Source organism: Physeter macrocephalus, chromosome 8 (assembly GCF_002837175.3).
Source record: "Physeter macrocephalus isolate SW-GA chromosome 8, ASM283717v5, whole genome shotgun sequence".
In the NCBI taxonomy this organism is placed as follows: Eukaryota; Metazoa; Chordata; class Mammalia; order Artiodactyla; family Physeteridae; genus Physeter; species Physeter macrocephalus.
The window spans coordinates 134,602,274-134,617,341 of record NC_041221.1 but is presented as its reverse complement, the minus strand read 5'-3'; the positions used below and the strand labels follow the sequence as shown (position 1 = coordinate 134,617,341).

Here is a 15,068-nt window from a genome sequence, read left to right as displayed (position 1 = left end):
AAATGCCTTAGGAATATTGATTTGAGTGAATTTAATGCATTTTTTTTCTGTGTATTTACAGATGGGGCATGAATGGGTTTGGTTGGATTCTGAACAAGACTATCCCAATGACTCTGAGTTGAGCAACGATTGCAGGTCACTCTTCAGCTCATGGGACTCCAGTTTGGATCTTGATATGGGCAGCTGGAGGGAAACTGAGGAGCCAGGGGCTGAGGAACTAGAGGAAAGCAGCCCAGGGAGAGAACCTCTTGAGCTGCTTGTGGGGGACGGAGGCAGTGAGGAATCTCAGGAAGAGGCGGAGCAACTCAGCCGCCAGAACCTCCTCCACTTTCTCTCTGAGGTAATGGGGAGCCATTATTTCCAAAGGTGGGAAGAATCTCAACTTCCTAAGAGAATGTTTACCCATACATACTTCTACCGCTCTCATTATTGTTTACTAAAAATGTAAGGTCCACATAGGCAGGAACTGAGTTCATTTCTGTGTCTCCAGCACTTGGTGCTGATACAAAACATGTGCCAAATATGTACTTTTTGACTGACTGTTCTAAGATCCCAGTCATTAGGAGCCTGATCAGAGGAAGTGGGATTTCTGTATATAGGCCTGTCTTTAGGAGTATCCTTCCAATTCATTTTTCCAGAGTCATGGGAGGTGACACTTGCTCAAACTCCCCTTGAAGCTTATAATGTTAAGACTTCCAGGCAATATTTTGCAGTGTTCGTATTTCCCTAGTGAAGGGCTGAGGACCAGAAATAAAGAATTGGACAGAGAGTTTATATTTATGTGGTAACTCTACACATTCAGTAGAACGTAGGTCAAGACCAGCAAGAATCTGGTCTTGCCAATTGTTCACATATTGCCAATTCTATCTGCATTGTTTGTGGCAGACAAAGTTTTCAGCAGTTTTTTAGACGTTACCAGTTGATTCGAGTTGACACTTGAGATGAAAAATTAGAACATAAGCTCCTTGAGGTGAGAATCATGTCTATCTTGTTTACTGTTAGGTCCCTACCAATTAGCCCAGTACCTGTGTATATAAGATATTTGATAAATTTAAAATGACTGAATGAATCAATTAACCCTTACCATCTCAAACTTAGTCACAGTGGCAGTGTAATGATGTGGCATTATTGATATGTAGATGATCATTTCCACTGGTGTTCTTATACATCTAAAAGTAAACTATGATTGCAGGTAGCTTATTTAATGGAGCCGTTGTGCATTAGCAGCAAAGAATCAGGTGAAGGCTGCTGCCCTTCATCTGGCACCAGACAACAAGAGGCGAGGGGAATTGAAGGTACTGAAGGAGAGGGGGAGCCCTGCAAAGAGCCTGAAGAGCTTTCAGCCAAGGTAGACCCCTTGGTAGCTGAGAAGTCATTACTGGGAGAAAATGGAAGGCCAGAGGTGGCTCCACCTCCCTCAGATATTTGGGCACTTCAGGAACTACCCACAGAGAGTGAAGAGGTAAGTGAATAACTTAAACCAGCTGTCTAATCAGTCCTCTGCACAAAGAGGCAGGCAGAGCAGTATGGTTAGAGCACATAGGCTAACTCCAGAGAGTTCAGTTACCTGGGTCTAAATCCTGGTTTTAGCATCAGTTAGCTGTGTAGGCTTAGGCAGGTTAGTGAACATTTTAGAACCTCAGTTTTCTTTGCTGAAATGGAATAATAGTGCTCTACCTTATAGGTGTACTGTGAATTTTAAATGAGATAATTCACATGCAGCATTTAGCATAGTCCCTGGCTCATAGTAAGCAATCAGTAAAATTTAGAATACCATTATCATTAATATTATCTGGCTAGCTAGACTAGTTAGCTCCAGGGCCACAAGTAATAATGACAGTTTTAAAAGAAAACAACATCTATCTAGAATAGAGTATATTGCTTTTTCAATTTTTCTTGGGATACAGAGTCAGAGTTCTCTAAGAATTCTTTGTCTTAGGTCTAGTTAAGTCACCTTTCTCCAACTTATTCTATAACTTTATATAACTGGCCTATTCTTACCTTAAGGTCAGCCTTCATTTACCCCGTGCAAGAAAAATTACCTTGAAGATAGTAAATCTCTTTCTAAACTTTCCTTTGTTTCCTGGCATTCCCAGGGGGAGGTTCAGCAAGAATCCAAAGAGGAGGACCAGAGTGAAGGGTATGTGTCAGAGATGGAAGACCAGCGTTCTTCAGGTGAGTGTGATGAAAGCTTCAGCATCCAGGAGACTCCTCTGGTGGATATCCTTTTCAGCCGTGCTACCTCCTCAAAGCTGTAAGTATAGACTTCTATCCCATGTTGTTAGGATTAATACTTTTACTTCTGTTTACGCCTATTTGAATTTGTTTCCACGGACATTGATTACTTTTGTAAATTGGAAAATAGAGAATTAGAGCTCGAAAACACTAGAAATAGAATTAAATATAATTTTACTGTATAAAGTCTATATGCTTTCATCTTATAAAACAAGACTGTTTTATCAACATTAAGAATCTCTTTCATAAGTAATCCACTCTATATTTATTCAGGAAACGTTGCTGAGTCAGATTGTCACTCAAGTCTAATATTATACAAACTATACTTTTAAAAATGCTAAAACATCTCCTATTAACTTGAAATTAAAAATTATTTTTAAGTTATTATCACCCTTGTTCCTTTTTCACACATCTTGGGAAATTGTGTATATAATTGTCTGTTTTTAACATAAATAACTATGGGGCCAGAGGGCACATTTTAGAATCTTAATTTTTTTCAGTAAAGTGAATTTCTTTTTAAATCAGAAAAACAAAGTTATTTTTGTTATGTAACAAATAGTTCATCTTCTGGGCCTAGTCTTGTGTCTAAGTATTGAGAGAAGATAGTATGAACTGTTGTTTTTTCTTTGCTATATCCCAGATCTACCCGCATTATCTGTGGGAAGGCAAACCAATAATTATTTTAGCCTGCTTTTGTTTAAGGTATACAACTGAACCATGCATATATATTTTTGTAAATAGCAGATTTCAAATTTTTGTTACACAAATAGAATACCGCTAAAAACCTAGCTTGTTGAAGAATTGCTTCCTTTGCTTTTCTATAACTCCATTTGTGAGTATTAGCAGATGGCATATGATGACTCTCCCCAAAACGGGAAATCTCTAATAATCTGGGATGTTTTATCTCATGACATTTCAGCATCTTGAAACGCAAGCACCACACTCTTATCTTAGAATTTAGGTTAAACATGAAATCTTTATTAGAAAGCAGTAGATATTAGTAATTGAGTCTGCTTGACTAGATAGCTTAAGGGGAGATAGGCATTTGAGTTCTTGTGCTATCATTAGGGAACCTTAAAACTACTTTGAAAGATAGACATTCCCTAGGCCCCTCTTTTCTGGCTTCTTCCTTAGTCTGTACTGACTCTCAGGAGTAAAGTAGAACCTTTGGAGTACCAGTCTAAGTGTGCATATCCTTTCCACTCCCACACTTTTACTTGTAGTTGCTTGGTGTGCATTTCCAAATAGATGGAAATAAAGGTAAGCAAGGGGTTGTTTCTTAAAATATTGCAAAGGTGATTGATTATGAAGTTACAAAACCTATTGTAGTACCTTTCACGTAATGGAAACAATAAAAATCTGTTTTGTGGCTATATGAACAAAATTGCATCAGTACCAAGGACCTATTGTTTATTCTGACTGAGTGATCAGAGACAAAGGAAGAGGTTTGCTTTGGGCTTTAAGTCCCTTGTTCTTGTAGGGTTCTGGGCTTAAGGAAAAATTGATTTTTGTGGTATGTAATTTAGATACAGGTGAGATAGTGCATCATGAAAATGAATAGTTATGTGGAGCTGTTCAAATTGGAGAATGATAAGGTATGAGTTGTGCTCAAATGGATACACACAATGTGGTACATAAAGCAAAACGAGGGTGTGAAACCTTAGGTGTGAAGAGAGCCTATTTAGAGAGAATAATGCAGTATATAAAGTGTGAAGTGTAACATGATGTTTAACTTTGGGATAAATAGAAAACTTGCCACCTGGGAAAATTATAAAATGAAATAAAACATTGAGCAGTTGCACCTCTAAAGAAAAACTAAATAAATTAGGCATTTTAGCCCAGAAAAGGAAGGACCATGAGGAGAAATGGATTTTTCTTGGTATTTTAAAGATTACTATACAGAGGAGAGTGAAAAGGAAAAATATTTAAATTGTATAGCATTCAGATGAAGTGTAAGAGAATTCCTTGGGATATGAAACCAAGTATTTTTTCCTCTGGAAGTATGGGAGAGATACTTCTTAATGTGGCATATTTCTGCATAAAAAACAGGACCAGGACTTCCCTGGTGGTGCAGTGGTTGAGAATCCGCCTGCCGATACAGGGGACACGGGTTCGTGCCCCGGTCTGGGAAGATCCCATATGCCGTGGAGTGGCTAAGCCCGTGAGCCATGGCCGCTGAGCCTGCGCGTCCGGAGCCTGTGCTCCGCAACGGGAGAGGCCACAGCAGTGAGAGGCCCGCGTACCGGAAAAAAAAAAAAAAAAACAGGACCAGATTCATTTATCAAATACTTATTTGAGCACCTAGTATGTACCGGGAACTTGGGAGACATCAGTGAACAAAGACTACTTTTATAGACCAGTTCTTTAGAGTCACAGGTGCTAAAGGGCAAATCAGCAAGATTCCAAAAGGCAAAGGCAGTTGCCTATTTTTAGTACACTTTACAAGAATCTAACCACTTCATTTGATAATACTGATCAGTAAGAGAATATTTATAGAGTCTGGGGTCCTTTATGAAAGCATGTTTTCATTCCTGTGGTGTTATTTCCTTCAGATGTTAACTAGGAGCACTATGTGTTGAGGAAACCTTATCAAGCATCTAGGGGGAACAGAATACCATTTGTGAAGTTACTGTTTCTTTTCTGCTCTGCTTTATCCTGTAGGTCTGATCTAGGCCATAGTGACCCTGCTCAGGATCACTTGCTATTTAAGAAGACTCTCCTGCCAGTCTGGAAGATGATAGCCAGTCACAGGTAGGACTCCAAGCCACTCTCGGTATTCACAGCCACTCTTCTCATTTATGCTGACTTTCCAGGGTTTCTTCATCCTCTCTGGGTTTGTCCCTTAACAGGTTCAGCAGTCCGTTTCTGAAGCCTGTGTCAGAAAGGCAGGCCCCAGGATACAAGGATGTGGTGAAAAGGTCAGTGGAAAAGGGGTCAAGAAAGGTTGGTTGCTTTTATATCTGTCTTTTCATACTTTATTTCACATCTGTTAGATTATTTCTTTATTTCATTTACATTACTTAAGATATATTTTACAGCTGAACAAGTTAATAAAGTTATGGTAAGCTCAGTCCTCATTTGAGAATATAGGGAACAAAAGGATAAAGAGGCTTTTATCAGTATTGACTTTTAAGTAATATGATCCATTTATTATAATCTTACATTAGCCTTTGGTAGTTTTTGGCACTGTTATTTCAGAGCAAAACTTTAAAAGGAACTCTGTATTCATTCAGGCAGTTATAGGTATGCTAAGGCAAAGATGGTAATCCAAATGGATGTTATAAACACTGGTTGATTGCAGTATTTTGGATTTTTATAGCATAGTTCATCTAAAATGCTGTCATAAATCAGTGTGTGTTAGTAGTGTATAAAAGATCAGAAAAGAACCTTTGGAGACAGATTCCTTAATTCTGTAGATGAGGAAACTAAGACTCAGAGGTGGTCATGACTTGTCTGTGATCAACAGTGAATAGCAGAGCTAGAACTAAACCCCAGAATCTTACCTCCCAGTTCATTCCTCTTTCTACGCTGCTGTGCCTTCTCTTATATATCCGCTCTCTGTGTTGCATCATATAATATTTACCTTAATATTCACTTGATTCTCTTTTCATCTCCATGAAAGAAGAAAAAGAAACTGAGCTTTTGATTATACAGTAAAAAAAGTTGATTAAATACCTAGTATATGACTACACATTGTAAACAATTGGTCAGTAACTACCTTGTGACAAACTGATCATTGGAGCTCTTTATAACTTTGATACCTCCAATTGTAAAGTGAAATGGCTGGGCCTGTGGGCTCTGGAGTCAGGCTGTTTCTGAATTGGAAACTAAGCTGTGTGACTTTGGGCAAGTACCTAACTTCTTTGATCTCAGTTTCCTCATTGCCAGTTGTGATAATGGTACCTACCATATAGGCTTATTGAGAGGATCAAGTGAGTTCATATAGAAAGTACCGGGCTTCCCTGGTGGCGCAGTGGTTGAGAGTCCGCCTCCCGATGCAAGGGACATGGGTTCGTGCCCTGGTCTGGGAAGATCCCACATGGCCGCGGAGCAGCTAGGCCCGTGAGCCATGGCCGCTGAGCCTGCTCCACAATGGAAGAGGCCACAACAGTGAGAGGCCCGCGTACCGCAAAAAAAAAAAAAAAGAAAGTACCTAGCGTAGCACTAGGCTTACATGGCCGCGGAGCAGCTAGGCCCGTGAGCCATGGCCGCTGAGCCTGCTCCACAATGGAAGAGGCCACAACAGTGAGAGGCCCGCGTACCGCAAAAAAAAAAAAAAGAAAGTACCTAGCGTAGCACTAGGCTTATTGTAAGCAGTCGTATGTTAGCTGCTGTTGCTATTTTATTATCTGATGGGAATTGTTATCTTTACTACTGTTTTCATTAAGAGCTGGTTAGTTCTTCAGGAGAGCATGTTAGGTCACCACATGTTCCACATGAAGGTTTGATTTCCTCTGGTTTCTCTTGGCCACCTGTAGACCCATGGACTTAACTAGCCTGAAAAGGAATCTGTCTAAGGGACGGATTCGCACCGTGGCACAGTTCCAGAGGGACCTGATGCTGATGTTCCAGAATGCTGTGATGTACAATGACTCTGATCATCAGGTGTACCATATGGCTGTGGAGATGCAGCGAGAAGTCTTGGAGCAGATTCAGGTACTGTAGGTAGAGAGCTGCAAGAAAAAGGAATGTAGTTTCTGGAATCTGATTTTAGGAAGTCTGTGAGAATAAGGGTGATGTTGAAGTGACCTTGTGTTCCCAGAATTTATGTTCAGAGGTGATTCAAGGACCTGAAGGACTGACATTGTACCTGTTGGTTTGGAAAACTCTGAGCCTCTGTGGGACCAGCTTTAATAGATAGTGAAGTAAAATAGTCTAGGAAGGCAGGCAGCAGTGAAAAGCTCTTAAGAGACCTGGGGATAGATAAATAATGGGCACATCTGCTTCCAGATCCTCAAGTCAGAGGGCTAAACATGCAAACCAGAGGCTGGAGTCACTGTCCATTTTTTGGTTGCTGTGCCTGTTGGTATTAATATATGTTCACATTGTCCCATCTATAGGAGATAAGATATGGTAGCCAGAAGACGACACCTGAGGGTTTCTTTTCTGGGCAGCTTCTTACTTTAAGGAAAAAAAGTGTAGTCGAATCTCTGCGGAGAAAGAAATAAAACTGCTTTCAAACCTCCATAAAGATTCATAGCTTGCTGTCTGCCTTGACCCTGTAGGTGCTGAGTATTTGGTTAGACGAAAGAAGAGACTTAAATAGTCTGGAATGAGAACTACCCAACCCCATGGATGATGGAAAACCTGTTTCGCTAACTTGGAGCTGCTACCCTGAACTTTTCTGGAATTTGGGACTCATTGAGACTCTGACCTAGAGAAGATCCCAGTACTTGTTTACCACTTCTCTGTTGTCTTTTCCAATAAGAATAATGCCTTAACTTACAACCAAAGAATTAAAGGTGCCCGTGGACATAATATAAAGAAAACACGGAAAGCTGAGATTTGGGGTTATGCCATATATGTTGCCCATGTCTTTGTTCCATAGGCTTAATTTAGAGGTAAATAGATTAAACCTCTTTTACTGCTCTTTAAATAAATGTTATTTCACAAGTCGAAGATTGCCTTTTAATGTTTACAGAAGCTGGGAATAGAGGGGATAGCATTATCTGGTTAAGGAAGGTATTTGACATGGGTTTTCTTACATGCACTGTCTGGAAGGGGCTGGGATAGGACGAGGGAAAGTGTGTATGATTTGTCTCATCATTTATAAAGCGGAGATAATTGAAGTGTCCTTCGAATGGCTAGGAGGATGAAGTAAGATAAATTATGAGGAAAATGTTAGAAAACGTCTATTGCTTTTAAGATTTGCAAGGGGAATAAAAATGCCTCTGGCTGGTTCCCTTTCTTGAGGAGCTAGCCAAAAGCTGCGAAGCGCTCTGCTGGAATTGGGCCTCTGCAGCCACCGTCTCTAAGCTGGGTTTCTGGTCTCCTAGCAACAACATGTGGTGACTCTCGAGGAGCCTGGGCTGAGGTGAGTGCCCAGATGAGGGTCGGATTCGGAAGGAATCTAGGGGTGCAGCCCACAGAGGGTCAGGGATTCTGCTTTCCAACCGGGCCTGACGCTAAGCTTCCCCGGGGGGCGGGGCGGGGGGCTGGCCGCTGAGCGGCGGAGAAGGTTGCAGACCTAGTCTCCTCCAGGGCCCTCAGGGTCCTAGGCTTTCGCCTTGCTCCTTGGTCTCTCCACCTCCATGAAAGTGCTTAGGAAAACCCACGGCAGGACTTAGACGCAGAGTACAAATCGTATTATTGAGACGCTGCTTGTTGAAAAAGGTATGACAGTTTCCAGCTTTATAAATTAATAAAATCAAGCACCTGATAATGCTGTTTAGTCACAATTACATTAAATTTGGGGTGGGAGGGTGCCTGTCATTGCAGTTGATACCAGTCAAGAATCTCTTAAATTGTACCCTGAAAAGCCAGAATGGAGCTATCAATGCCCCCACCTCAGATCTATGTAGAAAAGACTCTGGCCATTATCAAACCAGATATTGTTGACAAAGAGGAGGAGATACAAGATATTATTCTCAGATCTGGATTCACCATTGTTCAGGTAACTTCTGGGCAGGATGATCATGTTTTTTTTCTCTCTAGTGAATTAGGCTTTTCTTCCTTAGCTTTTAACTAAAATCGAATTTAAAATTCACTTAAGTAGAAGATATATTTGGAAACTCTTCTTAGGCATAGGGTTTTATCCCTAAACTGTTATTTTAGATTACCTTATTTTTAAAAAATTAATTTATTATTATTTATTTTTATTTTTGGCTGCGTTGGTTCATTGCTGCACACAGGCGTTCTCTAGTTGCAGTGAGCAGGGGCTACTTTTCGTCTCAGTGCGTGGGCTTCTCATTGCGGTGGCTCCTCTTGTTGCGGAGCACGGGCTCTGGGCGCGCAGGCTTCAGTAGTTGTGGCTTGTGGGCTCTAGAGCGCAGGCTCTATAGTTGTGGCGCACGGGCCTAGTTGCTCCGCGGCATGTGGGATCTTCCCCGACTAGGGCTCGAACCCGTGACCCCTGCCTTGGCAGGCGGATTCTTAACCACTGCGCCACCAGCTAGTGAATTAGGCTTTTCTTCCTTAGCTTTTAACTAAAATCGAATTTAAAATTCACTTAAGTAGAAGATATATTTGGAAACTCTTCTTAGGCATAGGGTTTTATCCCTAAACTGTTATTTTAGATTACCTTATTTTTAAAAAATTAATTTATTATTATTTATTTTTATTTTTGGCTGCGTTGGTTCATTGCTGCACACAGGCGTTCTCTAGTTGCAGTGAGCAGGGGCTACTTTTCGTCTCAGTGCGTGGGCTTCTCATTGCGGTGGCTTCTCTTGTTGCGGAGCACGGGCTCTGGGCGCGCAGGCTTCAGTAGTTGTGGCTTGTGGGCTCTAGAGCGCAGGCTCTATAGTTGTGGCGCACGGGCCTAGTTGCTCCGCGGCATGTGGGATCTTCCCCGACTAGGGCTCGAACCCGTGACCCCTGCCTTGGCAGGCGGATTCTTAACCACTGTGCCACCAGGGAAGTCCAAGATTACTTTTGATTTTACCTTTTAAAAATGTTTATGTAAATGTGTCAGACCATTTAGATCCTTAGTATTTAGCATGAAATTTAGGTTTATTCTTGTAAGTATAAAAGTTATATGTGATAATATTACGAAAGTTTTTTCACATTTCAAAAGGATATAAAATGAGAAGTAAAATTTATTTTTCTTCCATCTCTCCTCTCCCAGCTCAAGTCCTAAACTCCAGAGAGAGGCAACCACTTAACACTTTCCTGTTCTTCCAGGATTTTTTTTATGCATTTACAAACATTTTTCCCCCATAAAGTAGGACAGTCCCCTTCCCTTGACCCCCTTTACAAAGTCCCTTAGATAGCATTCCAGATCATTACATCTGAATCTATCTCATTCTTCCTAACTTCTGTGTAATACTCTTCTGTACAGATGAGCCACAGTCTATTTACTTTGTCTTCTCTTGACTGTTGGGTGTTTTATTTGGTTGGTTTTTTTTTTTTTTTTTCAGTTATTTACGAACGTTTAATGTTTTAAGCCTTATACTTGTTCTGCAGTTGGTAGTTTTGAAAATGAAGGTAGAGTGTTGTTAAACATTATCAAATTTAAAAAAATTATCAAATAGAATGGAATTTTTTAAAAACATCTTTATTGGAGTATAATTACTTTACAGTGTTGTGTTAGTTTCTGCTGTATAACAAAGTGAATCAGCTATACATATACATGTATCCCCATATCTCCTCCCTCTTGCATCTTCCTCCCATCCTCCCTATCCCACCCCTCTAGGTGGTCACAAAGCACCAAGCTGATCTCCCTGTGCTATGCAGCTGCTTCCCACTAGCTCAGCTATTTTACATTTGGTAGTGTATATATGTCCATGCCACTCTCTCACTTCGTCCCAGCTTACCCTTTCCCCTCCCCATGTCCTCAAGTCCATTCTCTATGTCTGCGTCTTTAGAATGAATATTTTTAATCTTCCTTTTTTCTCTACCATCCTTATTTGAAATTTCAGTTTTTTATTCTCTAATAAATATACAGTGTCATATTGCCTATTGAATCTTTTAAAAACTAAAAAAAAGGAGAAAACTCGGGCTTCACTGGTGGCGCAGTGCTTAAGAATCCACCTGCCAATGCAGGGGACATGGGTTTAAGCCCTGGTCCGGGAAGATCCCACGTGCTGCGGAGCCACTAAACCCGTGCGACACAACTACTGAGCCTGCGCTCTAGAGCACGCGAGCCGCAACTACTGAGCCCACGCACCACAACTACTGAAGCCCGTGTGCCTCAGCTACTGAAGTCTGTGTGCCTAGAGCCCGTGCTCCACAGCAAGAGAAGCCACCGCAATGAGAAGCCCATGCACCGCAACGAAGCGTAGCCCCCGCTCGCCGCAACTAGAGAAAGCCCATGTGCAGCAATGAAGACCCAACACAGACATAAATAAATAAATAAATAAATTTATTTTTAAAAAATAAAAAAAAATGAAGTCCAGGTACCGTAAAGGAAAAGATTGATAAAAGTATAAATATAAAAAACTTGCACATGGCCAAATAAACATAATAAGCAAAGTCAAAACACAAATGACAAACTTGGGAAGATTTGTAATTCATATCACAAAGGCTAATCTCCCTAGTATATAAAAAGCTCCTAGAACAGGATAAAAATTCAGTTGAAAATGGGCAGTGCATGTGGATGGTCACAGAAAAAGAAAAACAAATGCTTCTGAAACGTAGGAAAAGATGCTCAATCTCTAAGCAGGAAAAAAGCAAATTAAAATGACACTGAGATACCATCTGGCAAGAATATAAAAATAAATGACATAACCCCTAAGGAAGGGGATCTGGCAATTATCTATCAGTATTACAGATGCATATACTCTTAAACCCAGCAGTACTCTTCTGGAAATCTCTCCTATAACCCATGTATTAATATGAAGTGACCTATATCTAGGTTATTTTTTGCAGCATTATTTATTTACAAGCAAAAGATTGAAAACAACCCAGCATTAGAAGATTGGTTAAATTGACCCTGGTGATCCACCAAATTGAATACTATGCAATTATAAACCTCTCTGTGTCCTGTTAAGGAAAAAAGCAAGATGCAGAACAGTGTGTAGCTACTTTCTATGATAGAGAAAAAGTAATATATATTCATGTTTGCCGGTATTTGCAAAATGAAACTAGGAGATAAATAACCATTAAAAAATGGTTGCATATTGAGGGCGAGGAAGAACAGGCTGGGTTAGGACAGGGATGGGAATGAGATTTTTCATATAAACCTTTTTATATTGCTTTGAATTTTTTAGCCCTGTAAGTATATTACTCATTAATTTGAGAAAAAACAAAGTATACAAATAATATAAAGTTTCCAATTTGTCTTTTAAGTCCATATTTTGAAAAGAATTAGTGAAAAACTTAAGAATTAAGGAGTTAATGATAACTATAAATTAAAACTGTTAAAACAAAAACAGTGTAAATGCTAATATTTAATACTTTCCCTAGTCAGCAAGAAGTTTCAAACCAAAGAACGCCTTGGTATATTGTATGCTTCTTTTTTGTTTTAATTGTGATAAAATATACACAACATAAAATTTACCTTTTTAACCATTTTTAAGCATACATTTCAGGGGCATTAAGTACCTTCACACTGTTGTGCAGCCATCATCACTATCCATCTCTAGAACTTTTTCATCATCTCAAACTGAAACTCTGTACCCATTAAACACTAACTCCCTGTTTAGCCCTCTCCCTACCCCTGGTAACCACTATTCTACTTTCTGTCTCTATGACTTTGCTATTCCAGGTGTCTCATGTCAGTGGAATCATTTGTCCTTTGTACTGTATGCTTTAAAAATAGGCTCTATTATAGGTGGGAGTTCATTGAACTTGAGGCTTTCTTGTCCCATCTAGGAAAAACCTCCTAAAATATGTATTCTTTCAGTAGGTGGCAGTCTTTCCTGTGTTACAAACTAATGACTCTTTGTGAAAATATTTGTTGTTGTTGTTGATTTCTATTTATTTATTTATTTTTGGGCCGCGGCTGCGGGATCTTAGCTCCCCTACCAGGAATTGAACCCATGCTCTTGGCAGTGAAAGCACAGACTCCTAACCACTGGACTGCCAGGGAATTCCCTCTTTGTGAAAATATTAATCTAAATTCCAAAAAAGTTTATCTGATCTAATTTTAAAGCAACTGATGGAATCACTGATTCAATATTAACTTTAAGATGAGCCCTTAATTTTTAAAATTACACTGCATTAGCTAGCATACCTGCAGAATATAGCTTCCCTTGCTTGTTAAGGGGTATATGGCAGGTAAGGGCTTACAATGCAGCAAAAAAAGCACTCAAATCAATATGCATAAGAATCACAAATACTGGCATATCTTAATTTTAAATAATAGAATCAAGGATTATACTAAATCAGGCAGTGTTATAACTTCTCAAATTTCTATTTCTTGACTATATGAATTTTAATATGAGAATAGATGTCAGCACCTTTTTTTTTTTTTACAGCACTGTAACTGATCCTTGACTAGTGAGAATATTATGTTTGTCCAGTAGATCCTGTTCATAGCATTGCTGACCTACCTACCTAGTAAGCGTCTCTACAAGATTCTTGCTCTGGGCAGTTTAGATCCCTCTCTACAAACCAAGCAATTTTATCAAGTTTCTGAAACTTGAAGACACGTGGTAGTTTTGAAAGGGACTTTAAGAGGTAGGTCACTTGGTAAAATTCACACTGTACTCTCAGGAAAATCTAACCCATTTTATTTTATTTAGTTAGTTAAATTTATTTATTTATTTATTTTTGGCTGCATTGGGTCTTCATTGCTGCGCTTGGGCTATTCTTTAGTTGCGGCAAGTGGGGGCTACTCTTTGTTGCAGTACATGGGCTTATTGCGGTGGCTTCTCGTTGCGGAGCATGGGCTCTAGGCGCGTGGGCTTCAGTAGTTGTGGCACACAGGCTCAGTAGTTGTGGCTCATGGACTCTAGAGCACAGGCTCAGTAGTTGTGGCGCACGGGCTTAGTTGCTCCGCGGCATGTGGGATCTTCCCAGACCAGGGCTCAAACCCATGTCTCCTGCATCGGCAGGCAGATTCTTAACCACTGTGCCACCAGGGAAGCCCTCTAACCCATTTTAGAAAGATGGATATCTGCCTTAATCTTGGAGATTTTTAGCCTTCACCTAGTAATTTATCTCCATGTCTCATCATCCTTACTCCAACGAGAAGTTTTCCTTGATGTCTACTTTGAATCCCTCTATTATATTTTGAGCCCTTTCCCTCATGATCTACCTTTAGTGGATTAGATAAACAGTAGTAATGGAGTGATTTTTTTTTTTTTTTTTTTTTGTGGTATGCGGGCCTTCCTCTGCTGTGGCCTCTCCCGTTGCGGAGCACGGGCTCCGGACGCGCAGGCTCAGCGGCCATGGCTCACGGGCCCAGCCGCTCCGCCGCATGTGGGATCCTCCCACACCGGGGCGCGAACCCGGTTCCCCTGCATCGGCAGGCGGATGCGCAACCACTGCGCCACCAGGGAAGCCCCATGGAGTGATTTTTTTTTAAATGTACTCAAGGGACCTCCCTGGTGGCGCAGTGGTTAAGAACCCGCCTGCTGATGCAGAGGACACGGGTTCGAGCTCTGGTCCAGGAAGATCCCACATGCCACGGAGCAACTAAGCCCGTGCGCCACAACTACTGAGCCTGCGCTCTAGAGCCCGCGAGCCACGACTACTGAGCCCATGTGCCACAACTCCTGAAGCCCACGTGCCTAGAGCCTGTGCTCCTCAACAAGAGAAGCCACCGCAATGAGAAGCCCGTGCATGGCGACGAAGAGTAGCCCCCCTTGCCACAACTAGAGAAAAGCCCATGCGCAACAACGAAGACCCAACGCAGCCAAAAATAAATAAATAAATACATAAATAAGATGTACTGAAATAGTTGCTCTTAGGGAAAATGTGATGCTTTCTAATTGGAAGAGTGACTGACTCAGCTTCTATTGTTTTTAAAATTTAATAATTCATTCATATAGTTCCTCATTTGTGAACAAAATGAACATTTATTTGTCCCAAACATTTCATATTCTTTCAAATTAACAAACTTAATGCTAACTAATTATTCTTAAGATCATAGTGAATCAACATATTTATGGCAGAACCAGAATAAAGAGTATACAACTTTCGGGCTTCCCTGGTGGCGCAGCAGTTGAGAGTCTGCCTGCCGATGCAGGGGACACAGGTTCATGCCCCGGTCTGGGAGGATCCCACATGCC

At 40.7% G+C, this 15,068-nt stretch overlaps 2 protein-coding genes across 3 annotated transcripts in view; both read left to right on the top strand.

Moving 5' to 3' along the window:
* The first annotated feature begins 61 nt into the window (after positions 1-61).
* LOC102982798 (bromodomain-containing protein 8-like) lies at positions 62-7,830 on the top strand. The gene is made up of 7 exons (XM_028493442.2): positions 62-340; positions 1,193-1,462; positions 2,097-2,254; positions 4,897-4,986; positions 5,085-5,153; positions 6,714-6,891; positions 7,461-7,830. Exons 1-7 carry the CDS (start codon positions 62-64, stop codon positions 7,509-7,511), a joined length of 1,095 nt encoding a protein of 364 aa, XP_028349243.1. The 3' UTR covers positions 7,512-7,830.
* Positions 7,831-8,220: 390 nt separating this feature from the next.
* The window catches only part of NME5 (NME/NM23 family member 5), a 31,923-nt gene continuing 25,075 nt past the window's right edge, over positions 8,221-15,068 (top strand). Inside the window, exons 1-2 of one of the 2 annotated variants that reach the window (XM_024122652.2) lie at positions 8,221-8,269; positions 8,719-8,848. In XM_024122652.2, the coding sequence (XP_023978420.1) occupies positions 8,720-8,848 (129 nt within the window). In that variant the 5' untranslated portion in view covers positions 8,221-8,269; position 8,719. Of the gene's footprint in view, positions 8,270-8,482; positions 8,569-8,656; positions 8,849-15,068 lie in introns of those variants that run through there. The other variant, XM_028492591.2, reaches the window with a different exon arrangement.